General features: G+C 45.6%; 1 protein-coding gene across 4 annotated transcripts in view; it reads right to left on the reverse strand.

Moving 5' to 3' along the window:
- Positions 1-10,900: 10,900 nt before the first annotated feature.
- Positions 10,901-27,372, reverse strand: part of cbfa2t2 (CBFA2/RUNX1 partner transcriptional co-repressor 2) — a 55,436-nt gene continuing 38,964 nt past the window's right edge. For all 4 annotated transcript variants that reach the window (XM_045691408.2, XM_045691412.2, XM_045691409.2 and 1 more), the window contains 10 exons: positions 23,947-24,099; positions 22,874-23,115; positions 21,744-21,833; positions 18,836-19,026; positions 18,030-18,283; positions 15,248-15,333; positions 14,364-14,571; positions 13,297-13,365; positions 12,877-13,067; positions 10,901-12,385 (listed from right to left, as the gene is read on the reverse strand). In XM_045691408.2, coding sequence (XP_045547364.1) covers positions 12,065-12,385; positions 12,877-13,067; positions 13,297-13,365; positions 14,364-14,571; positions 15,248-15,333; positions 18,030-18,283; positions 18,836-19,026; positions 21,744-21,833; positions 22,874-23,115; positions 23,947-24,099 — 1,805 coding nt within the window. In that variant the 3' untranslated portion in view covers positions 10,901-12,064. The remainder of the gene's footprint in view (positions 12,386-12,876; positions 13,068-13,296; positions 13,366-14,363; positions 14,572-15,247; positions 15,334-18,029; positions 18,284-18,835; positions 19,027-21,743; positions 21,834-22,873; positions 23,116-23,946; positions 24,100-27,372) is intronic.

The raw sequence follows: 27,372 nt of genomic DNA on the forward strand, positions 1-27,372 counted from the left end.
CTTTATGGTAGAGTGGCCAGACGGAAGCCACTCTCCGCTTGGAGTTTACCAAAAGGCACCTAAATGACTCTCAGACCATGAGGAACAAGATTCTCTGGTCTGATGTAACCAAGATTGAACTCTTTGGCCTGAATGCCAAGCATCACGTCTGGAGGAAACCTGGCACCATCCCTACGGTGAAGCATGGTGGTGGCAGCATAATGCTGTGAGGATGTTTTTCAGCGGCAGGGACTGAGAGGCTAGTCAGGATTGAGGGAAAGATGAGTGGGGCAAAGTACAGAGAGATCCTTGATGAAAACTTGCTCCAAAGCGCTCAGGACCTCAGACTGGGGTTAAGGTTCACCTTCCAAAAGGACAATGACCCTAAGCACACAGCCAAGACAGGAGTGGCTTTGGGACAAGTCTCTGAATGTCCTTGAGTGGCCCAGCCAGAGCCCTGACTTGAACCCGATCGAACATCTCTGGAGAGAGCTGAAAATGTCTGTGCAGCGACACTCCCCATCCAATCTGACAGAGCTTGAGAGGATCTGCAGAGAAGATAACGTGTGCCAAGCTTGTAGCGTCATACCCAAGAAGACTTGATGTTGTAATTGCTGACAAAGGTGCTTCAATAAAGTCTGAATACTTAGGTAAATGTGATATTTCTTTTTTTTTTGTATAAATGTGCAATCATTTCTTAACCTGTGGTTAACCTTTGGCATTATTTCTTAACCTTTGGCATTATGGGGTATTGTGTGTAGATTGATGAGGGGGGAAAACAATTGAATCAATTTTAGGCTGTAACGTAACAAAATGTACGGAAACCACTCAGTTCTGCCTCCAGGGCAAGACTCATGGCAATAAAACATCAACATGCCAGCCATGGGGGCCACAGTGACAGCCAGTGAGAGCTAGGTGGAGGAGCAATTAAAACATTTTATTCCATGTAGTATAGTTCCATTTTTCCCCAATATTGAATATGGTCTTTAATCACCAGTGGTAAAGTCATTTGTGCAAAATAAAGAATAAGATGTTTTATTGTCACGAACACTGCAAAGTTGCAGTGAAATGTGTTTGTTTTCCAGGGTCAGCCGTAGTAGTATGGCGCCCCTGGAGCAAAGTAGGGTTAAGTGCCTTACTCAGGGGCACATCAACGGATTTTTCACCTTGTAACCAGTGACCTTTCGGTTACTGGCCCAACGCTCTAAACGCTAGGCTACCTGCGTCTGTACAATAGTGTGCATAATATCAAAAATCTGTGTCCCTCCCCTGTATTCACAGCGAGACCAAAGGTGGCATTCTCTGCTGGCTTAGGTAAAATAGTGGGACCCTTCAATACCACTGTGGTCTATCCCAAAGTCATCACCAACACTATCCACGCCTACAGCCCGATTTCACGTACTGCTAACATACCAATCTACAAAATAAACCACACGTGTCCACAGAGGCCAGTGTAAGAATATGTTGAAGATAAATACACAGAGACAGAGGACGAGAGGTCAAAAGGATGAGAAGTCAATAGAGTAATAACGATTAAGGGAAATAGTGTTTTTTCTGTAATAGGGAATTATTGATTAATGGTTCAGAGACGTGGAAGGAATATGTCTTCTGAAATAGGATACTTGTTATTTGGCCATTGGCTAGTTTTATTGCAAGGAATTGTAATTGGTCAACCACAGGCTAGGGCTGGGTTATAAAACTGCATGCTGTCCCTTTGTTCTGGGGAGAGAACCACTGGAGAGAACTGCAGGAGAGAATCACTAGAGAGCATCACTGAGGACAGGGGAGAATGACCATCTACCGCCCCGTATGATTTGTCCTCTTTGAGTAAACCTATTTTCCTCCCCCTGATTTGCTTTGGAGTTTGTGTTATTGAAGAATAACATAAATTGCGAACACCAGCTATAGGCAATGAGTCCAAAATCACTAACAGGCTGCTCCAGTGTCTATGATAGATGTACAGTGTATCGCTCTCTGTTTTTCATCTGATGCAGGTACATTATCTTCACAGCACCAGTGAGAGAAGTCTACTGGTTCAGATTCAGTGCCATGGACAACAGCTCATCGCAGTATGTGGTCGTACCCTTGTTCGAGAATGACCAGGGTATAATGAGGCCAGAACAGCACAATAATCACGGAAACGCTGAGATTGTATCCAATGGAATGACTAGAGCTGGAGGATGGAGACTTGGTCTACATGCACCTCCCCTCTAAATATAATAGTGATAAATACAACATATTCAGTGGTTTCCTGCTCTTCCCTATGTGAGAGGAACACCACAAACACTATAATATCTAAGTCAAAATGATATCTGGACTCTTGAGCTCCAATTGTTCCTATATAAAATATAAATAATAAAAAGTGTAACAATAAAAAGACATGTATTTTGTGTTATTTACTGTCAGTGTTGCATCTTATTGACGATATCCTTGATGCTAATTGTATTTCTGTAATTCTACAAATTAGATGGATGGTGAGTTTAGGAGGGGTTTTGAGATTATCCTTTTATATTTCCTCAACAAAATTATATACTGTATACTGTCCTATGTTCTTAGTTCCTGACAGGAAAGGCTGGTGTACTAGTGACTGAGGGGGGGAACAGTCAGTGGGGCATGTAACAGCCAACTTGTTTCCAGGGGGAGTACACTTCCAGGGGGAGTGCACTTGTCCTAGCAGACATCTTAATGCACTCACGTACAGGGAAGCTACAGTCTTAAAGGGATAGTTCACTTAAAAACGTAAAAGGTACATAGGATAAAAGGATTTTGTACTTATCTTGGCTGTTAATTGACTCAGAAGAAATATAGTGGTGATCTCCAAACATCAATATTATGAAGCTGGGCTGTAACATGAGCCACATGCGTTAAAGAGGAATTACATCAATCAATCTCCAACTATCCCTAAGAGATCAACTTTATGCATTTTCATGCATATGTTTACGCTATATTACCGTACTATATTACTGTAAGTAATGAGGGATATCATTTTTCAACAAAAGCCAAATCATAATTGAAAGCAATCGTCAGTATCTTCATACCATGGTGTGAATTTCAATTCATTACCTGAAACTGTGTTGAAATGGAATTGGCCCAAACCCTCTTGTGGGGATTGAATTATGTGGAAGTGTTGTACCACCACCTACTGGTGTACTATGGTACTACCATTAAGTTCCCCCACCAACCTGTTGATCTCATCCTTTGCATATGAATACCTGATCACAATCAATTTCAAGGACTAGTAAATATTTATGGGCCGCAGAGGTGCAAAGTAGACTGCATTATTCATAGCAGAATATGATAAGAAAAAAAACATCTCCTGTACCCAAGAAAGCAAAGGTAACTGAACTAAATGACTATTGCCCCGTAGCACTCACTTCTGTCATAATGAAGTGCTTTGAGAAGCTAGTTAAGGATCATATCACCTCTACCTTATCTGATACCCTAGAACCACTTCAATTTACTTACCGCCCCAATAGATCCACAGGCGATTCAATCGCCATCGCACTGCACATTGTCCTATCCCATCTGGACAACAGGAATACCCTTGTAAGAACGCTGTTCATTGACTATAGCTCAGCCTTCAACACCATAGTACCCTCCAAGCTCATCATTAAGCTCAGGGGCCTGAGTCTGAACCCCACTCTGTGAAACTCGGTCCTGGACTTCCTGACGGGCTGCACCCAGGTGGTGAAGGTAGGAAACAACACCTCCACTTTGCTGATCCTAAACACAGGGGCCCCACAAGGGTGCGTGCTCAGCCCACTCCTGTACTCCCTGTTCACCCATGACTACGTGGCCACGCATGCCTCCAACTCAATCATCAAGTTTGCATACGACACTACAGTGGTAGGCCTGATTACCAACAATGGCGTGACAGACTATAGGGAGGAGGTGTGGTGCCAGGAAAATAACCTCTCCCTCAAAGTCAACAAAATGAAGGAGCTGATCGCGGACTTCCGGAAACAGCAGCGTGAGCACGCCCCTATCCACATCGACGGGACCGCAGTGGAGAAGGTGAAAAGTTCCTCGGCGTACACATCACTGACAATCTGAAATTCAGACAGGAGGCTGAAGAAATTTGGCTTGGCCCCTCAGACCCTCACAAACTTTTACAGATACACAATTGAGAGCAGCATCCTGTCGGACTGTATCACCACTTGGTACGGCAACTGCACCAAGGCTCTCCAGAGGGTGGTGCGGTCTGCCCAACGCATCACCGTGGACACACTGCCTGCCCTCAAGGACACCTACACCACCCGATGTCATAGGAAGGCCAAAAAGATCATCAAAGACATCAACCACCCGAGTCACGGCCTGTTCACCCCGCTACCATCGCAAAGACGAGGTCAGTACAAGTGCATCAAAGCTGGGACCGAGAGACTGAAAAACAGCTTCTCTCTTAAGGCCGTCAGACTGTTAAATAGCCATCACTAGGCGGCCTCCACCCGGTTACTCAACCCTGCACCTTAGAGGCTGCTGCCCTATATACCTAGACTTGGAATCACTGGATACTTTAATAATGGAACACTAGTCACTTTAATAATGTTTACATACTGCTTTACCCATTTCATATGTATATACTGTATTCTATTCTACTGTATTTTAGTCAATGCCATTCCGACATTGCTCGTCCTAATATTTATATATTTCTTAATTCCATTCTTTTACTTTTAGATTTCTGTGTATTGTTGTGAATTGTTAGATACTACTGCACTGTTGGATACTACTGCACTGTTAGATACTACTGCACTGTTAGATACTACTGCACTGTTGGATACTACTGCATTGTTAGATACTACTGCACTGTTGGATACTACTGCACTGTTGGATACTACTGCACTGTTGGATACTACTGCATTGTTAGATACTACTGCACTGTTGGATACTACTGCACTGTTGGATACTACTGCACTGTTAGATACTACTGCACTGTTGGATACTACTGCATTGTTAGATACTACTGCACTGTTGGATACTACTGCACTGTTGGATACTACTGCATTGTTAGATACTACTGCACTGTTAGATACTACTGCACTGTTAGATACTACTGCACTGTTAGATACTACTGCACTGTTGGATACTACTGCACTGTTAGATACTACTGCACTGTTAGATACTACTGCACTGTTAGATACTACTGCACTGTTGGAGCTAGGAAATAAAACATTTCGCTACACCCACAATAACATCTGCTAAATTTGTGTGTGACCAATACAATTTGATTTGGAATAGTTGTTTCTCAGGAGAAATGGCCTCGATCCTTTCCACACCGTTTTGTACCTTTACGCCAAAGGTGCATCTTGCATATTTCATAGAGTGGATCAATGGTTCACTACATTAACAAGACAAATAAGTTCAAATAGACATGCATACTGCATATAACCCAACGGCTTTTACGGAGTAAAGATACACTGAAACCAACCTCGTGCCCTCTCCTCTTCTCTCTATACACCAAGTCACTCTTTTCCGTCATATACTCACGTGCCGTAATATCCTCACAAGACGGAGCTGTTCTTTGAGCGGGCAGAATACCTCTCCATCACGGTTGACAACTCCACACTGTTGCCTTGCCAGAGTGCAAGGAAAATTGGCGTGACCCTGGGCAACACCCTGTTGTTCTCTGCAGACATCAAAGCAGTGACATGCTCCTACAGGTTTGTGCTCTACAACATCCGTAGAGTATGACCCTAACCTCACACAGGAAGTGGTGCAGGTCCTAATCCATGCACTTGTCCTCTCCTGTCTGGACTACTGCAACTCGCTGTTGGCTGGGCTCCCCGCTTGTGCCATCAAACCCCTGCAACTTATCCAGAATGCTGCAGCCTGCCTGGTTTTCAACCTTCCCAAGTTCTCTCATGTCCCCCCGCTCCTCCGCACACTCAACTTGCTTCCAGTTGAAGCTCGCGTCCACTACAAGACCATGGTGCTTACCTGTGGAACAGTAAGAGGAACTGCCCCTACCTACCTTCAGGCTATGCTCAAACCCTACATTCCAACCCGAGCACTCCGTTCTGCCACCTCAGGTCTCTTGGCCATCAAAACCCCTACGGGAGGGCAGCGCCCGCTCAGCTCAGTCTAAGCTCTTCTCTGTTCTGGCAACCAATGGTGGAACCAGCTTCCCCCTGAAGCTAGGACAGCAGAGTCCCTGCCCATCTTCCTGAAAACATCTGAAACCCTACCTCTTCAAATAGTATCTTAAATAATCCTCCTCCTCACCTCGACCCCGCCACCCCCCATGAAATGTTTTTTTTTTTTAATCTAGGTACCAGCACTTGCACTTGACCCCCACCACCCCTCCTTTCTAGCTCTGACGCTACTTTATAGAGGAAAAATGTACTTTCTATGCCTGTGATATGTGGTTGTCACACCTAGCTATCTTAAGATGAATGCACTAACTGTAAGTTGTTCTGGATAAGAGCGTCTGCTAAATGACTAAAATATCAAATGTAAATATTAAGCCTATACTTATGTCCTTCCAATTGCCTAGCAACAAAGATGATTAACAAAGATATACTGAACAAAAATATAAACGCAACATGCAACAATTTCAAAGATTTTACTGAGTTACAGTTCATAGAAGGAAATCAGTCAAGTAAAATAAATTCAATAGGCCTTAATCTATGGATTTCACATGACTGGGCGGGGGCGCAGTCATTGGTGGGACTTGGAGGGCATCGGCCCACCCAATTGGTAGCCAGGCCCAGCCAATCATAATGAGTTTGTCTCCACAAAAGGACTTTATTACAAACAGAAATACTCCTCAGTTTCATCAGCTGTCCGGCTGGCTGGTTTCAGACGATCCCGCAGGTGAAGAAGCCGGATGAGGAGGTCCTGGGCTGGCGTGGTTACATGTGGTCTGTGGTTGTAAGGCCAGTTGGACGCACTGCTAAATTCTCTAAAATGATGTTGGAGACTTCTGGTATGGTATGGTAGAGAAATTAACATTCAATTCTTTGGCAACAGCTCTGGTGGACATTCCTGCAGTCAGCATGCCAATTGCATGCTCCCTCAACTTGAGACTGTGGTCTTGTGTTGTGTGACAAAACTGCACATTTTATAGTGGCCTTTTATTGTCCCCAGCACAAGGTGCACCTGTGTAATGACCATGCCGTTTATTCAGCTTATTGATATCATAAGGTGAATTCACCAATTTGTAAGTCGCTCTGGATAAGAGCGTCTGCTAAATGACGTAAATGTAAAAATGTAAAATGTCACTCCTGTCAGGTGGATGGATTATTTTAGCAAAGGAGAAATGCTCACTAACAGGGATGTAAACACATTTATGCGTCAAATTTGAGAGAAATAAGCTTTTTGTGCGTATGGATCATTTCTGGGATCTTATATTTCAGGTCATGAAACCAACACTTTACATGTTGCGTTTATACTTTTGTTCAGTATATCTAGGAAGGTGGACTCATTGTCCACTCCTGCTTGAAACTAGACTATGTCAAACACAAAATAACACGTCAAACTAACATGTCTTCAGGTCTCAGGCAAGGTTCTCATCACATAAGCATGGATCACCAAACCACATGAGTAACCTTTCTGGATCTTGAAGACTTGTATTTGTGTAGCAGATGGGGGATCTGTTTAAACTCACTCATCAGCCTGAAGTGTCTCTCCTTGCATAGATGAAGAAGGCCTTTTTCAATAGCATGGTGGGTTGCAATGCTTCAGGAGGGCAGTCTGCCTGTTTGCAAGGCAGAGGTCCAGAGTTCAAGTCTCAGTATGAACTGAATCAGGGGGAAGTGGTCCTTGTAAAACAAGCAGTGTGTTGTCCTTTACATTAACTTATCCCTACAGCTTTTAGCTAAGTGAGCTAACACAGTTTTATGACATGCAGGAGACCTGGTCCGAACCCAGTCAGTCACAAGAGCAAGATTAACAGAGGGAGTGGAAATGCTATCCTTAGATGAGCAATGACAGGGTATTTCAACTTTATTCTTATGGGGGCCAAACTCCCTTATGGGGGCCAATCTAACGCAGCCTGTGATCATCATAGAGGGGAGCACATCCATGCTCCAGAGTGTCTTAGCTTTCAGGAATGGGTTCATAATAGCTCATAGCCAAAACAGTTCAAATGCTAGAGCCAAATTCATTGGAAGAAAATAAATTCAACATGCCACATTGGCTTCAGAAACCGCCAGAAGTTTCTGTTTATCACGGTGAGCGTTTGATTCTATCTGTTCTCCTCTACCTTTCCTGGCTGGCAAAGTACCAGGATGTTGTCTCTGGTTTTGAATCGGAATTCAGAGAACTGAATTTGAAAGTTGAATATATGAATCTTTGATAAACTTTATATTATAGTTTGTAAACTTCCTACACAAACCATTAATGCAATATCTACCAAATTGAAACTGAATATATAAATATTGAACTTTAATATTCAATTAGATTTAAATAGAATTTTCAATCTGAATGCAATGTTCATTCAAATCAGTTTCAAATCAAATCAGTCTGAGGTCCTGAGCACTCTGAAGCAGATTTTCATAGTCTCCCAGCCCCTGCTGCTGAAATAAATCCCCACAGCATGATGCTGCCACCACCATGCTTCGCCGTAGGGATCGTCCCAGGTTTCCTTCAGACGTGACGTTTGGCATTCAGGCCAAAAGGTTCAATCTTGGTTTCATCAGACCAGAGAATATTGTTTGACATGGTCTGAGTCTTTAAGTGCCTTTTGGCAAACCCCAAGTGGGCTGTCATGTGCCTTTTACTGAGGAGTGGCTTCTGTCTGGCCCCACTACTGTAAAGGCCTGATTGGTGGAATGCTGCATAGATGCTTGTCCTTCTGGAAGGTTCTCCCATCTCCACTAAGGAACTCTGGATTTGTGTCAGAGTGACCAGAGTCACCTCCCTGACCAATGCCCTTCTCCCCCGATTGCTCAGTTTGGCCGGGCAGCTATCTCTAGGAAGAGTCTTGGTGGTTCCAAACTTCTTCCATTTAAAAATGATGGAGGCCACTGTGTTCTTGGGGACCTTCAATGCTGCAGATCTGTGCCTTGATACAAACCAGTCTCGGAGTTCTACGGACAATTCCTTTGACCGCATGTCTTGGTTTTTGCTCTGACATGCACTGTCAACTGTGGGACCTTAAATAGACAGATGTGCCTTTCCAAATCATGTCCAATCAATTGAATTTACCAAAGGTGGACTCCAAGTAGTAGAAACATCTCAAGGATGATCAATGTAAACAGGCTGCACCTGAGCTTAATTTCGAATCGTATAGCAATGGGTCTGAATACTTATTTAAATAAGGTGTTTCTATTTTTAATACATTTGCAAAAATAAAATAAAAAACTGTTTTCACTTTGTCATTATGAGATATTGTGTGTAGATTGCTGAGGATTTTGTATTTATTTAATCAATTTTAGAATAAGGCTGTAACGTAACAAAATGTGGAAAAAGTCAAGGGGTCTGAATACTTTCAGAAGGCCCTGTTATATTTTTAATATACACTACCGGTCAAAGATTTTAGAACACCTACTCATTCAAGGGTTTTTCTTTATTTGTTCTATTTTCTACATTATAGAATAACAGTGAAGGCATCAAAACTATGAAATAACACATATGGACTCATGTAGTAACCCAAAAATATATTTTAGATTTTAGATTCTTCAAATAGCCACCCTTTGTCTTGATGACAGCTTTGCACACTCTTGGCATTCTCTCAACCAGTTTCACCTGGAATGCTTTTCCAACAGTCGTGAAGGAGTTCCCAAATATGCTGAGCACTTGTTGGCTGCTTTTCCTTCACCTGCGGTCCGACTCATCCCAAACCATCTCAATTTGGTTGAGGTCGGGGGATTGTGGAGGCCAGGTAATCTGATGCAGCAATCCCTTACTCTCCTTCTTGGTCAAATAGCCCTTACACAGCCTGGAGGTGTATTGGTTATTGTCCTGTTGAAAAACAAATGATAGTCCCACTAAGCCCTAAACAGATGGGATGGTGTATCGCTGCAGAATGCTGTGGTAGCCATGCTGGTTAAGTGTGCCTTGAATTCTAAATAAATCACAGACATTGTCACCAGCAAAGCACCCCCACAACATAACACCTCCTCCTCCATGCTTTACGGTGGGAACCACACATGCGGAGATCATCCGTTCACCCACACCGCGTCTCACAAAGACACGGCGGTTAGAACCAAAAATCTCCAATTTGGACTCCAGACCAAAGGACAAATTTCCACCGGTCTAATATCCATTGCTCGTGTTTCTTGGCCCAAGCAAGTCTCTTCTTCTTAATGGTGTCCTTCAGTAGTAGTTTCTTTGCAGCAATTCGACCACAAAGGCCTGATTTACATAGTCTCCTCTGAACAGCTGATGTTGAGATGTGTCTGTTACTTGAACTCTGTGAAGCATTTATTTGGGCAGCAATTTCTGAGGCTAGTAACTCTAATGAACTTATCCTCAGCAGCAGAGGTAACTCTGGGTCTTACTTTCCTGTGGCGATTCTCATGAGAGCCATTTTCATCATATCGCTTGATGGTTTTTGTGACTGCACTTGAAGAAACTTTCAAAGTTCTTCACATTTTCCATATTGACTGACCTTCATGTCTTGAAGTAATTATGGACTGTCATTTCTCTTTGGTTATTTCAGCTGTTCTTGCCATAATATGGACTTGGTCTTTTACCAAATAGGGCCATCTTCTGTATACTTCCCTACCTTATATTCCTGATGGAAAACCAGTGCAAACTTAAAATCAGAAGACATCTGACCCAGAATTGTACAACAGGTGACATGAAGCTGAGCAATAAGCAACTGTAGTAGATAATTGGAAATCTCTAGTAGTTCAGCATTCATCTTTACACACCTTATACTAATTTCTATCTTACCATCTTATTTATTCTATAAGCTCGGTGTGGACGAATGGGTGATAATGACAATAGATAACTATACGCGTCATAGAACAAGACAAGAAACAGTGTTTCTGTATATTTATTCTGTGTACAACAATAGACAGTTACAGGCAATGACACTTGTTTAGCAATTGAAAACTTTGGTGATGCATAACAGCTTGTGAATACCTGAACACTTTGTATTTTTATATTGCTCTGAAATTCGTAGTAATGTTTTAGTTTACAATATCCACCGACGGCACAACCGTTTTGACACACGTGTACGTACACACAAAAAAAAAAAGGAACCTGACGAATAACTTGTGCGAGCAAGAAAAGTAGAACAGCTATACTGTACATACAAACAGGATTCTGGAGGTGACTTCACTATTGTGTCACCTCCAAAATGTCTTTCCAGAGCGGGAGAGGAACTCTAGAGCTGGTACTGTCACTCAGACCCATAACCCTCTTTTCTCTTAGCTTTATATACACACACACACACACACACACAACAGGAAACTAGGAAATATGCAGTGAGTACTTCGACCATCACTTTCACCCTTGGGTATAAATGACCATTCCAAATCTCATACATCCCCCTCAGTCCTCTTAAAACAAAAACATTGTCTGAAGTCAGTCCTTAGTCGTCTCATATCTGTTTGGGATAGTTTTTTTGGATGAAGTGAAACAAGTGTCCATCTGTGGAGGTGGATTGTCTGTTTGTCCAACTGTTGAAGATGGATCCTCAGAGTCCCAAAGCAGATGAGTCTGTCTTCTGCCCGCCATTGCCAAAGCAACCCTTCCCTTCCCCACAGTGTCTACTCTTTCTTTGTGTAACATGACTTGTGACATCAGTGACCTAATCTCCTCCTCCGTTCACTCAGTGTCTGTGACATCACTTCCTGTCTGTGACATCACTTCCTTGGCTAGATCAGGGGTTGGTGTCCAGAGCTGAGGGTCATCGTAGGTCTTCAAAACAGTTTCCTTCCCTCGTCTCCTCTCCCTCACAACCGCTGACCTAAAGTCATTCGTCAGGTGAAAGCCAAACGATGGAACAATGGACACTAGCACCTTTAACCTGTCAGCGGGTCGATAGGAACGAGAAACAAAGGAAGGAAGCCATTTTGGGGCGCCCGGTCCTAGTGTCCATTATGAACAGTCACGAACAACAGAATGGAAGGAAAAGGGGAACGGAGGCCATCTTGAGTGAGAGCCGGTATCACTACCACCCTCCATGGTCCTAGTCTTAGTGCCCATTGCTCTCTGACACTGATGCAGGAGTGGACGGGGTGGAGGAACGAGAGGCTATCGACCCCTTCTCCCCCCCAGGGCTGGCAGCGGTTGGTACACTCTCTGGGGCCTTGACCCCTGTGGTAACATCTGCAGCGGCTGCAGCGGCCCTGGCTGCGGTGATGGCGGACACAGGCTTGGGCTGGGCTTGCAGGCCAGGGCTGCAGATGAGGTGGTGGCGCTCCCAGTCCTTGTGTTGGCAGAAGGAGCCGCAGTAGCGCGCCGCATTGCAACCGCTGCACGTCTCGCTGGCCTTGCGCCCGCAGTTCCAGCAGCACTGCAGGGAGAGAGAAAGGATGAGTTTAGTATAGAGATAAATAATATATTAAAGCTGTGAACGGCTGTGTATCTGTAGTGTAGACTACATGCGGGGGGAGAGGAAGAGTGTGTGTACACTATATTTATGGAGAAATGGACAAAGTATACTAGGCAAGTAGGTAAATACCACAGTAGTACATCTACACATCCTGCAGCTTTGACTATTTTTCCTACGTGCTCACCATGACTCTCACTTCACAGTATGTGTGTACACTCTTAGAAAAAAAAGGGTTCTTCAGCTGTCCCCATAGGAAAACACTTTTATTCCAGGCAGAACCCTTTTGGGTTCCATATAGAACCCTCTGTGGAAAAGGTTCTACCTGTAACCAAAAGGGTTTCTTCAAAGAGTTCTCCTGTGGGGGCAGCCGAAAAACCCTTAAAAAAGGTTCTAGATAGCACCTTTCTTTCTAAGAGTGTATATAGTTATGCAGAGTAATATATCCTCCTAACCTCGCTGGAGTCCTCCTGCTCGTTGATGACCTGGATGGCGTCCTCGGTGGCCTTCCTCTTGGCCTCGGACAGAGTCTTCTCCATCTTGGCGCGCTCAGCTGTGATCATCTCAAAGGCCTTCTGCTCCGCCTCGGCCACAGCCTTCTGCACCTCGTCCATGGCCTGCCGCTTCACTTCGTTCACCGCCTCTTCTGCGCAGGAGAGAGGGGACACAGGTTTTTGACCATGTTGCGGTTCTATGATACATAGTGGTTATAATAGACGGATGAGGGGACTCCTTTATATCAAATGTTTTTCAATGATATCTTTTTAATGAGCGAGAGAAGAAGAGGGATAAAAGGGGAAAGGGAAGAAGAACACAAATAAATGTTGAATGCCCACACACATGGGACAGTTGAACACTGTTGTACTAGCCCTTACCAGCTTTTCTCCAGATCTCATCCGGCACATAGCCTGAGCCAGGCCGCGGCGTAAAGTCTCTCTGGGATTCTGTGGCACAGAAAGACAAAAAAAAATAAAAAAAGTTAGCACCCGGCAGACTTGTGTGAAATAGCATCATCCGCTCTACTTACTTGGGATATACAATCCCCTCACTAACCACACCATTTCAACCTTCCCCAGTTGGCCAAATTAACCGAATAGCCAGGCAGCTTGAAGAGGGAGTACATTGGCTAGGGCAGAGGAGCTGACAACCAAGCTGTAGCTACATTCTGTTATCGCTCTCGCTCTCTTTATCCCCGTCTTCTCTCTCTAGCTCTTTTTTTTTCTCCCCCTTCTCCTCTCTTTCTGAGCTGCTCCTCTCAATCCAGACCCATGCCCAAGTGCTGTGGTGCCCGGGCTGGGTTTGGACTGTGTACACTGTGCCCAGACACACTGCTGGGCACACAGATGGTACTCGGGCCGGGCGGCGGGCAGCCAGCTCTGGGTCTTAAAGGACGACAGGCTGGCTCTGCCAGGGCCTTCTGTGGCAGATCTGGACGGGGGCAGCGTTGGCACCTGTCTGGGGGCCATGGAGCAGCATGGGCCCCGGAGAGAGGAGCAGACGAGCACTGAGAGACAAACACTGCCAGCAAGACTGAGTGTGCGTTCCAAATGGCACCTTATTCCTTACCAATATAAGGAATATGATGCCATTTGGAACGCAGGCTGTATGTGTAGGTTCGAAATGTGTCAGTGGTGTGTTGATGGGTGTAGTTCTGTAGATGAACACCAGAGGGCAGCGGGTCTATGTGGTGACTATGTGGGAGCTCAGTAGCTGGCAGGTTGCTTCAGCGGCTCACCATCAAGGGGACCACTCGTTTTTTAATCCCTTACCAGGAATCCCACCTGACATGATACATTACATCTAGAATTGTCGATCAGGTGTGTATCGATTCATTTAAAAAAAAAGGATCAAGGTCCTTGGTTAGAAATGAACTTAACTTCGCACCCATGGATTTGAGACCGTAAGAGTTAGTTCTAACGTAAAAAGACAGAGGACCACCCACCATTGGTGAGTCCCTCGGCCGTGTGGGGGCTGTGGGTCTTGGAGAAGGGGGCGGGCATGGTGGCGGCCCCTCCCTTGCGGGGGTCCTCCTGCTCGCTGGAGCGTCGCCGCCAGTAGTTGAGCTCCTCGCGATCTGACTCCTGGCAGCGGCGGAGCACGGCCACCGAGCGCCGCGTCTTCTCCACCATGTCCACGATGCAGTTCAACACCTGGAGGCGTGAGCGACGGAGATAGAAAGAGGGGACCATTAGAGAGAGCCAAACTAAAAAAATAAAAAAATACAGTAGGAGGGCTGCAGTTCTGGCCCACCCAATTTTCCAAATGCCCAACCACAAAATACCTCCTATATTTACACCACTGCAGAAAATACGGTCGACCTCTGCAGATACTGTATATGTCAGTGGAGGCTGCTGAGGGGAGGACGGCTCATAACAATGTCCGGAACGGACCGAATGGCATCAAACACATGGAAACCGTGTATTTGATACCATTCTACTCCAGCCATTACAATGAGCCCATCCTCCCCAATTAAGGTGGCACCAACCTCCTGTGGTATATGTCATAATGTGAGGGTAAGTAATAGCTATATATAGTAGTGTTACTTGGGGTACATAATGAGTCTTAATACACAGGACTACTATTCCAGAATTATGTTTGTGAGACAAAACAAATATAATTTCATTGGGTAGGACTCCTGCATTGCGCAGTCAATCAATACTGGAGGGCATGGCATCTGTAGACAGCAGATGGCTTTAGCACAAGTCCACCACTGTGAACGGGACACCCAGTCTGACATAGCCTTGATGGCTCCACCAGGCACTGAGAAGTGCTACGCCACTTATAGTTCCAGTGGTGGTGGCGGCGTCTGTCAGCAGTGGCACTTACGTGATCCAGATGCCTCCACTCGTCGGCCCACTCTCTGTCTGTCAGCCTGTGGTCCACGGGCTCCTCGCGGTAGCCCCCGTTAGTGCCTGATTAGAAAGGACGAGACAATTGAAAGCTTAAAGTGGCGATTAAAAAAAGGAACACGGCCGTCATTACAAATGAATGTCAGGAAGAGAGGCGGAGGGAAGGGGGTGAAAGTGGTGTCCATTAATCATACCACAATGAGGCAGTGACACAATGATATTTAGATGGTCTTATTTCACAACAACATTCCATGTCATGACCATAGCTTAGTGACAAGCCGGGCTTTAGTGTCTTGTTACCATCGTCACCGTTTCACTTCCTCATACACAAGAGAGATGAAGGGGAGGAACGAAAGACGAAGAGTGGCAGAAGGACAGAAGGGAGAAAATAAAAGACAGCGTTAGAGACAACGACAAAGCTATAGAGAGAGAGAAAGCTAGAAAATGAGATATCCTCTACCAAAGACAAGGGCAACACTGAGTATAAAAAAAACATTAGGAACACCTGCTCTTTCCATGAAAGACTGACCAGGTGAATGGTATGATCCCTTATTTATGTCACGTGTTAAATCCGCTTCTCTTCAGTGTAGATGAAGGGGAGGAGGCAGGTTAAAGAAGGATGTTTAAGCCTTGAGACGTCGATTCTGTATGTGTGCCATTCAGAGGGGGAAAATGGGCAAGACAAAAGATTTAAGTGCCTTTAAACTTGGTATGGTAGTAGATGCCAGGCGCGCTGGTTTGTGTGTCAAGAACCGCAACGCTGCTGGGTTTTTCATGCTCAACAGTTGCCATGTGTATCAAGAATGGTCCACCACCCAAAGGACATCCAGCCAACTCGACACAACTGTGGGAAGCAATGGAGACAACACGGGCCAAAGAATTGAGGCTGTTCTGAGGGCAAAAGCGGGTGCGACCAATATTAGGAAGCAGGGGCGTAACTTTCACTAGGGTCCCCCCCCCCACATGCTGAAATTGCATTTTTGCCCCCCCCCCTAGTTTTGGAATGTCATACACAAGGCAACGGGTGTGCTTTAGGACCATGCGGACATCGCCGAGCGGTCGGGTAGGCTGTTTGGAGTGTTTATCCACCTGGATAAAATTATAATAAAAAAAAAAAATGAAAAAAATTGAAACAAAAACTTGTGACAAATTCTTGCAGATCACAATCTAAAACCAAAGTTGTGCCCCTGCTAAGGTGTTCCTAATATTCTGTACACTCAGTGTATATCAGAGTGAGAGACGTAAAAACAAAGAAAGAGTTAAAAAAAAGAGATTAAAAGAAAGAACAGAGATGAGAGAGAGAGAGAGCGGTTGAAAGGCAGAGGGAGAGGGACAGAGCGAGAGAGCGATGTCTTTTGATGAGAACCAGACCCCCGAGCCCAGTCACGGCATGCAGCAGCGCTGGGACTCCCCCACATCTGGAGGTCAGCTGTCCGTAAAAAAAAAAAAACACCAACAACATCCCCACCCCCCTCTCCTCCCCATTTCTGCCCCCGCGGCTGGGTAACTATCAGGGAGTAGTGGGCATCCCCTCCCCATGGTCTGAACCTAGCAGCATTCCAGCGCTGGAGCTGTAAAGGCTGTGTGGCGCAGGCCCACTTCTATACATATCCGCCCCCTGGCTAAGCAGCGCTGACACCCGCTCTGGTTTGGAGTAGCGCAGGGAAGGGGTAGCACACACTCACACACACACACACACACACACACACACACACACACACACACACACACACACAAAGAGAGGCAAACACACACGAAAAGACAAACATCCAACACAGCATTCAAAGACACAAATACACACATGAACGGCAACAAAAAAAAAATGGACAAACGCACACACTATCTATCAACCCCACCCACCCTCCTCTCTCCTTCTCCCCTGTCTCCACCCCCGCTGCTGTTTCTCATCAGCGCTCCCCAGTTCAAAGCTCTCTGAGATGTAGCGGTGAACAGGCTGGATGGCTTACTGTACCCTGGGACGTAACGCTCGTAAACAACACTGGCCCCATGCTTCGACTCTCTGAAAGGTGTGCCTCGGGCATGAACTACTGTCGTTTCCTTAAGGCACAGTGTGCGTTTCGCCGTTCGCCTCTGTGTTTATGGGAGTGCGTGTCTACTTCGTTGAATATCTACATCCCCATCTGGCCATTGACACTGACAGGGATCAGATGGCACGCAGATTTACAACGAACTAGATACAATCTTCTCTCAAAAGGTACACTACTTCCCGGGTGGTTTGGCACACTAAGCACATGTGGGGGTCCATGGATTTATGGTCTTCGGAGAACTTCTATGCCGTTTGCTGTGCATGTCTCTCCACACACACACACACACACACACACACACACACACGTTTGCTCGTATGGACACTCACACAGACCACCCATTAGCAGCTTTCATATCGACCACACTAAAGGCTGTGGTTGTGTGTGTGAGTGAGAAAGAGTGCTGTTTTATGACGGAATCTCGGTGTTGCTCGAGTCGTCCCTTACGACTGTTGTGGAAAACAGCAGAGGGACCAATGTGAGAGAACAAAGGGCGCCTACATCTGTTAATGTCAGGCTAAACCCTTGTGAGTTTGTATATGCGTCTGGGTTGCATTTGTTGTGTGTGTCTCTCTCTCCAATTATTTTGTATGGATGGCCCCAGCGGGAATCAAACCCACAAATCCCTTGGCGTTGCAAGCACCGTGCGTTACCGTCTGAGCCGCACATGACCACCAGTAGGCGTGCACAGTAAACACGTGTGGATGAATCTACCTGGTAGTCTAGGCCTGTCCTTGAGCTCGCGGAGCTCCAGTATCCGGTGACTGCTCTCGCGGTGCAGTAGGTGGGGGGCGCTGATGTCCTCGAGGGCGTAGTGTTGCAGTGGGGGTGGCGTGGGATGCAGCTGAGCGCTGAGGGGCAGGGGGTGGGCCGGGCTGTGGCGGGGCGCAGGGCTGATGGTGCAGATGCGCTTGGTTGGTGGCTCCAGGGGGGCGGGCGGGCGCTCGTGGAAGCCATTCTCTTTGGCCCTGCAGGAAAGATGGAGGGGAGGAGAGGGAATGCATGAGAGAGAGAGAGAGAGGAAATGTGTACGTATGATATTGGGGAGGGCCGTCTGTTGTGTATCATCGTTTGGGGCTGCTTGCAAACTACACATGGATGTGTGTGTGTGTGTGTGCGTCTACAGTATATGACAATCTGTCCCCAACCTGTTGGGACTGTGTGTGTGTGCATTTTGTCTGTCTGTCTGTCTGTCTGTCTGTCTGTCTGTCTGTCTGTCTGTCTGTCTGTCTGTCTGTCTGTCTGTCTGTCTGTCTGTCTGTCTGTCTGTCTGTCTGTCTGTCTGTCTGTCTGTCTGTCTGTCTGTCTGTCTGTCTGTCTGTCTGTCTGCTACCTGTTAGGGCTGTGTCTCTCTTGGTGTGTGTGTGTGCATTTTGTCTGTCTGTCTGTCTGTCTGTCTGTCTGTCTGTCTGTCTGTCTGTCTGTCTGTCTGTCTGTCTGTCTGTCTGTCTGTCTGTCTGTCTGTCTGTCTGTCTGTCTGTCTGTCTGTCTGTCTGTCTGTCTGTCTGTCTGTCTGCTACCTGTTAGGGCTGTGTCTCTTGGTGGCCATGTCTCTCTCGCTAGGCTCCAGCAGCAGTTCTGAGGAGTCTGGGGGCGAGGCCAGTGTGGTGCTGAGCAGGAGGTGCTCGTGTTGGGACAGGTATTGGGCCGGGGTCTGCTTGGCTGCACGCGCACAGTGGAGCAACTCCCTCTGCAGCAGTGGCAGGTTGGCCTGGGGAGGGGGAGGTAGAGGGAGAAAGGGAGGTGAGTGTCATTTGAAAAAGGCAAGAATGAGAGCGAGATACAAGAAATCACAAGAATACTGCTACCGTAATGACGTTTTCTCAAAGCCTTAAAAATCTAACTACAGGGATCGCGGCTGTCAAGGAAACACCATGGAAACGCCATGTAGATGCCACGTAGACGCAGTGGCACCATGGAGACAGTATAGTTGCCATACTGTCGCCATAAAAGAGCTGGCTTCTATTTCTTAGTTGACAAAACTAGTTGGGAATATCTTCATTCTCTATTCTCACCTTCACTGACCCAACGATCCAAAGTCTGATTCAAAAGTGAATTTCCTATTAAATCCAACTGACATGTCCACAAAATACCAGTACATGTCATTTTTTGGGGTGAAAACGTCAAAACATGAACTTCATGAAGTTCGAGTGAAATTTATTTTACTTATTTGCATGTCGCGGTATGGCCGTGAAGCCTCTGCAGAGACCTAGCGGAAATGCCATGGCAACACGGCAGAGACATTAGGCAGATACGTGTCACTGAGGAGGCCCAGAGGGAGAGACATACAGCAGATCTCTCCTTGAGAGGCCAGAGAATCACACACAAGCGCCTGCACACAAGTGCACACACACCCCTACCCCCCACAGGGGGTTAAAAATGTCCGCAGTCTCTGTCTGTCTGCCTAGTGTAAGCCCCGTGACTGTTTCTGCAGTCCACCTTTCAGTAAATCACTGCAAAACCCAAACACTTAGTCCATCACTCACTTTGGACGAACCGCAACACAAGAGAAGCAGAGAAGGTAAGAGCTGTGTGCATAGAAGGAGAAAAATGGGGCTTCACGTTAGAGTGCGTGTAGTCGAAGAAGCAAGGCCGAGTGGAATGAGAGAGAGTCTGTGGAGGTCAAATGAGACAGACAGAGAAAAGAGGGAGGGAGAGAATGACACAGAAGCGGAAGACAAACATCACACGGTGCAATCAGAACGCAGCACCCTCGTAGGGGGTAAAGAGAGAGGGACGAGGGAAAGAGAGCAAAAGAGTGACGAGCAAAGGCAGAACAGAATGACCACCAAGCCTGATGAGAGGATGCAGGCTCCTCCCTCCCTCCCTCTATTTCTCCTTCCATCTCTTAATGAGCAACAGGCCCAAGTGTGCTTATAATTACAAAGACTTCCTCGTTCCCCCGTTCTCCACTTAAGACCCTTACCACCCCCCCCCCCCCCCCTTGCCAGGGCCACCACTACATCAGTCCACCACATATGTTGTCTGTCAGTTAAGCGCCGTTCTCTTTTTCTGCGGGGCGGATGCGAAATTGGCGGCGCCGGGCAAGCCTGAATGACTGCTTTCTTTTAATGCGACACAGAGTCCATATGGCGCGCTGCTGAGCCCCATAAAAGAAGGGAGGGAATGGTTTACAGTCATGTTTCACACTTCCGAGCTCTGTCTCTCCCTCGCTTTCTTTTTGAGCTATCCACTGCCACGGTGCTAGGGAGGGAGGGAGAGAAGTTGGGGAGCCTCGTAAATTAAGAAAAAGGGAAACCAATATTTTTTTCCTTTTATTCTTTCAGAGAGTCGGGGTTCTGAAAGGTGAAGGAGAGGTAACCCATGGAAAAAGAGCCGATTTTCACCATCTGAAGAATGGAGCAATAACACCGAACAATTTGACTGGTTGGAAGATTTATGTTCGGTTCTCTTGAGGGTAGCTCTTAAAAAGTATTCTATTTCAGGTCCCCATGTTGCAAAGTTACTCAAAGGCCCAATTAAACTTGCGCAACCCCTGTCGCTCGTTTAGTCAACGCATAGAACTAGATTGTTACTTGGGAATGAATGACCGAAAGGCAATAAATAAATACATTCACAACCCCAATTCTCTGTTTATACGACAACCGTCTTGCTGTTGAAAATTCAATTAGAGAAATGATTTTCATGTTTTCCTAATTTTGTATTATGCTACCGTCTACTTGCGTTTTTTCATTATTTATGACCATATTTGCATTACTATTAGTTCAAGATTTCTGAGAGAAGTGTAATTAGAGTATTCTGTGCCAGAAGCTCCTCTACGCTTCATGAAAGGAATAGGGCTGCGTCTCAAACGGTACCCTATCCCCTATATAGCGCACTACTTTTGACCAGAGCTAGCATAGATATCACAGGAGGTTGGTGGGACCTTAATTGGGGAGGACGGGCTCGTGGTGATGGCTGGAGCAGAGTTGGTGGAATGGTATCAAATACGTCACGGATGGTTTCCATGTGTTTGATGCCATTCCATTTGCGCCGTTCCAGCCATTTTCATGAGCCGTGCTCCTCTCGGCAGCCTCCATTGAGACAGACAATCTATCAGTGGAGGCTGCTGAGGGGGAGGATGGCATTTGAGACGCACCCTAGCTGTTACCTTCAATACAAAACATCTGCTTTTTCCACTCCTGATTTCATGACTAATTATATGCAGTCCTTGAGTCATTGTAAACCTCCCTCGAACATCAAACACCTTTTGAAGAGGACAAAGAGGAACGCTGTCGTCCGCACAGCACAGGCCTGGATTCAGTTCATCAACATTTCCACCACATAGGGAGAGAACAAGACATAGGGTGGGATAGATAGACAGGGAGGGATAGATAGACAGAGACAGAAAGAGAGAAAGGAAATTGAGAGTAACAGAGAAATAGAGAGAAGGGAGACAGACCTATAGAGAGAGGAGGTAGGTGCTACCTTTAGGAAGGGAATGACGAAGGGTCTCAGGGGGAAGTTGGTGGCCTCTTGGAGCCGCGAGTGGAACTCCTCGATGGTGACCGTTGAATTCTGGGACACAGGGGAGAGATCAGCAAATCACAGTTCCCCTCTCAAGGTTTAAAGTCTCCAACACTGAGCTTGACATTGTGCGTGTTTCAGATCAACCACATTGCAGTCGTCAGCAACTGCAGACTGACTGATCTACAAATCATTTGGCGTCATAAATAGTCCAACTACAGTGGATCAGTCCATTTGTAGATCAGTCAAAATGGATGCTCTCGGACAGGATGATAGACTTTGAAATCGCTTCGATCACTGAGTGACCAGAGCAATAACTACAGAGCAGTTTCTTTCAACTGTCAATCAACCTGTCGACGGATGAAAGATGATTGTGCACAAATGATCGATAGGTATCAATAAGTTGCAGATGGGGCCTGTCAAAACCCAATACTGTGGGTCCACTTAAGCCACATATAGCGAATATACGGGCATATAAGCCTACCTAAATAAACATATTTTTATACTGAACAAAAAATAGAAATGCAACATATAAAGTGTTGGTCCCACGTTTCATGAGCTGAAAGAAAGGATCCCAGAAATGTTCTATAAGCACAAATGCTTATTTCTCAAATGTTGTGCGTAGATTTGTTAACATCCAAATTTGTGAGCATTTCTCCTTTGCCAAGATATGCCACACCTGTCAGGTGGATGGATTATCAAGAAGCTGATTAAACAGCATGATCATTACACAGGTTCACCTAGTGCTGGGGACAATAATAGGCCACTCGAAAATGTGCACCCGGACAGCTGATGAAACTGAGGAGTATTTCTGATATGAACTATAACTCAGTAAAATCGGTGAAATTGTTGCATGCGGCGTTTAAATTTTAGTTCAGTATATATATGTTTGGCAGATATTTGTATTGAAATCAACATTTATGTTGAAATATCTCATTCGATTAAATCAAATTCTGTTAAATTCAATTCAGTTTATTCATCCCGAGGGTAAATGATCATATCGCTTCTCAAATCAAATGCAACACGTCGACACATCAATACAGAACAACGCAAAGTGACAAGGTTCCTAAAATGTTATATCAACCACTTACCACGAGGGCCAGCACCAGGTTGCGGACGCTCTCTCCGATTTCGGGCGAGATGTCGTTGCCGAACTGCTGCAGCGTCGTCAGGAAGCGTTTGAGCTTGCTGAGCTGCCTGGCGCCGCACGTGGCCGGGAGCTGCTGATTGGCCAGCGAGGAGGAAGAAGAGGAGCTAGGCCCGTTGCTGTAACGCTGGGGCGGCGAGGGCACGGCGTTCAGCATGGGTGGGGAGTGATGGATCCCATTGGTCACTGGGGGAGAGAAGAAGTGAGATGGGGAGGGAGAAGAGCCAATGAGAGGTCAAAGAAGGTATCAGAGGAGTTGATAGACTGAATGGGTTGACACAATCTTTCATACTGGAATCCTCACATCTTTTATCATGTTGAAAATTTAAGGCCATTAATTAAGGTCGACAAAGAAATTAAGACATAAATATAGCAAAATCATGTACCACAATCCACTAATCCAGGGGTGTCAAACTCATTCCACGAATGGCAGAGTGTCTGCAAGTTTTTGTTTTTCTCCTTTCAATTAAGACCTAGACAACCAGGTGAGGGGAGTTCCTTACTAATTAGTGACCTTAATTCATCAAATCAAGTACATGGGTGGAGCGGAAACCCGCAGACACTCGGCCCTCCGTGGAATGAGTTTGCCACCCTTGGATTAGAGGATTGTGGTACATCATTTTGGTATATTTATATGTCTTCGTTTCTTTGAGTTTGACACGTGTGCCCTAATCAATTTATGGATCACACAGCTCAAATCTGCTGGTTGCTATTAAAGGGTTCAATCGTAACTTCCATTTAAGTCACAATTTTCACTTGATGTCACATGCAGTTACGATTCACCCCAAAGCGTACAGGTCCCTGGAGGCTCCTCTAGGGGGAGCTAGTGGCGGTGGGCGCTGTCATGGTGGCAGCGAGACTATGTAGAGTGCCCTGTATGGTCAAGTTGCCCCTAGAAGCTCATCATGGGTCAGTTTTGTATTTCCCCCACTAATGTTTAAGTTTGGGATTGGGGAGGAGAACATGATCTTAAATCTGCACCTAAGGGAAACTTCACCCCGGGCACTCGGTACTCACGTGTGGTGGAGGAGAAGGAGGCTGGCCGGGGCCCGCTGGGGTTGATGGAGGGCAGGGGGGGCATGGTGGCGCTGCTGCTGGGGGCTGGTTTGGAATGAGTCTTGACATCCACAGGAGAGCCGGGCATGGCAGGGGTCTTCTTCTCTCCACTGTCTGAAGGGGGAGAAAGAGGGGAGGGAGAGAGAGAGAAAGGAGGCGTGGTCAATAGGTGCATGTGGGGAGTGGTCATTACGTGGTCGAGGTGTATGTACACACACACACACACACACACACACACACACACACACACACACACACACACACACACACACACACACACACACACACACACACACACACACACACACACACACACACCTCAGTTGGTAGAGCATGGCGACTGCAACACCCGAGTTGTGGGTTCAAATTCCCACGGGGGACCAGTATGAAAAAAAGTATGAAAAATGTATGAACTCACTACTGTAAGTCACTCTGGATATGAGCGTCTGCTAAATGACAAAAACATTTAAGTAGGTTTGAAGTCTAGTTTTGATCATCAGCCACTCAAGTTAAACACACACACTATCCTAAGCCTCAGTGTGCATGCGTGCTATGAAAAGCAATCCAACATTTTCAGATCCAGCTCAATCTTCTCAATGCAGACTCTTCAAGTCCTTGCCTTTGTCACAGAAAAAAAACAAAAAAACAGCAACAGAACTTCCCGCCTCCACACCCACCCCCTTTTGCCCCCTACTAGAGAACCCCAGATGTCTTGGGGTCTAGCCTTGCGATCCTCCACCCCTCCATTGAGATCCATGGCAGAAGTGCTAATGAAGAAAAACCATTGTGTTCATGGAGAAGAATGGCTTTTCATTGAGCCAGAGGGACAGGGGCCGAAGAGAGAGGGGGAAAGAAGCAAAAAAATATATAAAAAATAAAAGGGGGTCCGGGAGCTATTTCACGCTTTACTAACAAGATCGCAAAAGCTTTTGAATGTTAAACGCATACTTCTCAATATGCCACGGCCAATGAATGAAATGAATGGGACCACCAGATCAGGGGATGGGAAGAGAGAGAAAGATGGTAATAATCTTTGGATCAGAGGGCGTCTTTGTTGGGGCAGATCCCATGAAGGCTGCATCTTGTCTCCATTTGGAGTGGATCAGACGCTTCCAACTGCTTTTAGACGGACGATTAATAGACAAGCAGGGTTTTAAAGGGTCAAAGGTTGGGTGAAACGGCTCTTTTCAATGGAGTTCCATGGCTTTAGGGTGGGACTATTGTGCTCTTTTGATGCTATGAACTGAGTGTCTGTCTCGTCATACAAAAACATATGAATGCAATAGCCAGTACTTCAGTGACGTTTAAGTGCGTATGAATCCCCGATGGAAAGCGATATTGCATTTCATATGCAAGCGTGTGACCACAGAAATGTGGGTAAGAACTAGGGTGAAATCAAAAGACGGAACACTTTCGATGTGGCTCCAATGTGGAGTTATTTGGCATGTGGAAATAAACAAACAATAAGCCTCGCTTGGCTCGTAGACGTAACCCTCAGAAAAGGGAAAAGAAACAAAAAAGGTATATGCTTGCTTCGTAGTAGTTACGTGTACACACACATTCCCGCACAACAGCGAGGGTTGACTTGAACTGTCAGGCTTGCAACCGCTGCACCCCACGATTTGACAGCTCCTTCTGCCCCTGAGCCCCACTGACTCTACCCTCTCTTTCTCCCACTGCTTGTCCTCCTCTCTCTCTCTCCATCCCTCTCCCTCCACATCCCATGGCCTGCCTGCTATCGCTCCACCTGTTCACTAGAGCAGGGGGCAGGAAGGAGGGCTATACACAGCCATTTGGGCTTCCGTCACACACACACGCATGCACACACACACACTCCGTGCCAGCACGTCACAGGGAGCCGCATGGAGCACACTCACTCTCTGGTTCCAATGCTCCACACAATCCTTATGGTCAGGAAATGAGGATGACGTCTCAATAGCACAATCCATGGGACGTATAACTTAATAATAACAATAATATCTGTGCCAACACCACAAATAGTATGCATTATGCATTCTATTCAGAACTGATATGCAACCCAACCCTCCATTGCTTTCAAAATATTCATTTTTATTTCAGTTGATCCCTACCTCTATGTACTGCTACGCCGTGTATATAGCCATGTTACGTTTACTCTTTAATGTTAATCACTGTGTATTTATTCCTCGTATCACTCTCATATATATATATATATATATATATATATATATATATATATATATATATATTTTTTTTTTTTTTAAATCTTTATCTTAACTCTGCTTTGTTGGATAAGAACTCCTAAGTAAGCATTTCACTGTTAGTCTACACCTGTTGTTTACAAAGCATGTGACAAATACAATTTGATTTGTGCGTCGCTTCAGTACATCCGCCTCAGGTCAGAAGAAGACAACACTGTCAGGGTTCACACTCTTTTTCCAAGAGGTCATTTTCCAGGATTTTTAAATAACATTTCTACCAGGACATAAAAGGGAGACAAGAGGCCGTGTCCTAAATCTGTCTTACCTACTACAACTTAAAATGCTTAATATTTAGAACTTAAGTATGGGTATTCGGATATGGACAGTACTTGAACAGACCGTGTATTACAAGAACGTGTATTACAAGAACGCTTTCTTATGAAGCCAATTTTTGTAGCATGATTTACTACAGTACCCCACACAGCTCTAGCATCACGCACTAGTCAAATCAAAAATTGGGAAACCTTGGCTATGACAAAGGTATCGAGAAGACACTGCATGGCGCCGTTACAGATCATTTAACATAATGGTTTACATTAGTGGGCCATAGCCGGACGACTTCCTTTTTTTGGCCTAGCACCTGAGACCCCTACTACTGTCAGTCTGAAGGACACGTCAAGCAGCTGGCACATCAGCCCAAACACACACACACTATTAGGGTATAAAGAATATGGTCCAGCATTAGCTCGAAAAGACACCTGTGTTTACCAGTCAATATTGGCCTTGTGCCAGAAGTTTGTCTAGCTAGCCTGAGTGCCACCTGTCACCATATCCCTGATATGGATGAACCCCCAAAAAAAAGGATGAGAGAGAGGGAGGGAGCAACAACAAAGAAAATGAAAACAATGAAACGTAATGCTGTAGTGTACATAGAAATACAATCTTTGACTTTGAAGGCCCAGTCCATAGCTTCTATTTTTATGGGAATGTGCACATTCCCTGAAGTTGTCCCAAAGATCTGGTTTATTTAAAAATTATTTTTCATGCAAAGGATAATACAATAGATTAGAATACACTGGAATAGATAGCTTTTAGTTTTCCCCTCCCTACTCAGAACACTCCCAGACAGACCTAGCAACATTATTGCTTGAGAAATTGCTCTTTGCTAAGAAGCCATTTATTATTTTTGACAACTGTAATTGAAAAC

This window comes from Salmo salar, chromosome 12, assembly GCF_965601325.2.
Source record: "Salmo salar chromosome 12, fSalSal1, whole genome shotgun sequence".
Taxonomy (NCBI): Eukaryota; Metazoa; Chordata; class Actinopteri; order Salmoniformes; family Salmonidae; genus Salmo; species Salmo salar.